The sequence below is a fragment of the Cariama cristata genome, unplaced genomic scaffold, assembly GCF_000690535.1.
Source record: "Cariama cristata isolate BGI_N322 unplaced genomic scaffold, ASM69053v1 scaffold139, whole genome shotgun sequence".
In the NCBI taxonomy this organism is placed as follows: domain Eukaryota; kingdom Metazoa; phylum Chordata; class Aves; order Cariamiformes; family Cariamidae; genus Cariama; species Cariama cristata.
In genome coordinates this window covers 24,669-26,640 of record NW_009634998.1, presented here as the reverse complement: position 1 = coordinate 26,640, position 1,972 = coordinate 24,669, and the positions used below count along the sequence as shown (strand labels likewise).

The 1,972-nt window shown below is 40.4% G+C and overlaps 1 protein-coding gene across 1 annotated transcript in view; it reads right to left on the bottom strand.

The window, feature by feature from the left end:
* Positions 1–876: 876 nt before the first annotated feature.
* The window catches only part of LOC104167153 (protocadherin Fat 3-like), a gene marked incomplete at its 3' end in the record, with an annotated part of 2,868 nt that continues 1,772 nt past the window's right edge, over positions 877–1,972 (bottom strand). Inside the window, exon 2 of the mRNA XM_009707319.1 lies at positions 877–1,966. Coding sequence (XP_009705621.1) covers positions 877–1,966 — 1,090 coding nt within the window. The remainder of the gene's footprint in view (positions 1,967–1,972) is intronic.

Below are 1,972 nucleotides of genomic sequence, written 5' to 3'. Positions count from 1 at the left end.
ACCCACAGACCTAATACATTTTATATAATTTCTGAAACTGTTGACCAATATTTTCTAATTTCCTCACTACTTCTAGTACCACAGCTGTACCATTACTCCCAACAGCTATCAGACATTTAAACAGCCAGTTTGTTAAGTGTTTTACTAGATAGCCTTTTATCCTTAATATTTACTACATTTTCCAATAGGGTGGCAAGGTAGTGAAGTTCAACGTTTTAAAAATCTTCACTCTATTAATACTGTTTTCTAACATCGATGTTCATACTACTACTACACCAAAGGCAAGCTAGCACAGTTTGTTTACAATTAAGCATCTTTCCCTGTATTTCTACCTTTACACAGCATGCCAACACTGATGAACACCGTGCTACAAGAAAGTGTATTATACAGAATGGCACATCATTCCAGACTGCTAACTCCCATGAAAAATTACTCCAACAACAATAAGAGCAAGACCACAAACAGGTTTTAGGATGAAATAATTCTTGTTTCGTAATCTGTATTTCCTTTCATTGGATTTAACGCTGCATTCAAGGTCATGACTGTTGTGACTCTGTGGAGGTGACCTGAGTAATTTTCAATGATCAAGATAATACAGTGACTGGAAGTGAGTCATTCTGTAACTATCACTGCTTTCTAAACAGAGTCATCACATAGCTGTTGAAAAGGACTGTGTATTATTTCACACCCACAGAGTGATGAATGTAACCAGGTAATTAAATCATGTCATTGCTGTGCCTGGAAAATCCTTATTTATAACCTTATCTTGCCTAGTAAGAACAGAACTTCTTGTTAAGAGTATAAAATAATTATGCCTAAGCTTTGTTTTTGCAAAAACCTCTATGAAGGAAAAAGAAAATTAGAAATAAAACTCACCAGTTTCTTCATCTATGCTGAATCTCCCCAAGCCGCTGCCATCCCTGATGGAATACTGGATCTCTCCATCCCTTCCAGAGTCTTCGTCTCGAGCAACAACTTGCAAAACACTTGTACCAATGCGGGAGTTTTCCTTTACAGATCCAATGACGGCAAAGTCAGGAAAATAAGGGGTATAGAGATTTTCGTTAACATCCACCACTTCAACTTCCACAAAAGAAACAGAAGAGAGAGAAACTGGGCGCCCCTTGTCCTTCGCACGCACGGTCAGGTTGTAGAACTGCTGCTTCTCATAATCGAGCTCTTTGTTCAAGCGGATGGCGCCGCTCGCTTTGTCTATCTCAAACCGCCCGTTGTAGTCGTTCACCAGTGAGTAACGGACTTGCCCTCCCAAGCCGAGATCTGGATCCTGAGTTTCCAACCAAGCTATGACAGTGCCAACTGGCAGGTCCTCAAGGACCTTCACGTTGTAGCTGGATGGTATAAAGGCTGGAGAACAATCATTGACATCATCCAAAAAAACCTTCAGAGGCACAACGGAAAACTGCTGATGGACACCCTCTGCTTTGTCCCTAGCCTCGATCTTCAGTGTGTAGTTTGCTTTTGATTCCCGGTCTAGTTGATCAGCCACATACACCATTCCTGTGGAACTGTTGATAGCAAATTGCTGGGTGTCTGTCAGTACTGAGTAAGTCACTTCACCATTAGATCCTAGGTCTTTATCTCTGGCTTCTACCTGGATAATCTCTGTACCAAGACTTGTACTTTCTAAAATATTAACTGAGTAACTGTCCTGTAAAAAAATAGGCTTGTTGTCATTTGCATCCTCCACAGTAACAGTCAACAGTCTCCATGCAGATTTCTGTGGATTACCTAAATCATAAATTGTAATATTAAGGATATAGAGCTCTGTTTTTTCACGGTCCAAGGGCATAAGAACATTAAGTACCCCCATCTCCATGTCAATGTTGAAACAACTATCTACATTACCATCCGAAATTGTATAAAGTACTCTTCCATTAAAGCCTGAGTCTGCATCATAGGCTTTTATCCTCAGGATGGTGGCACCAACTGGCAGATCCTCTGAAACCTTTAC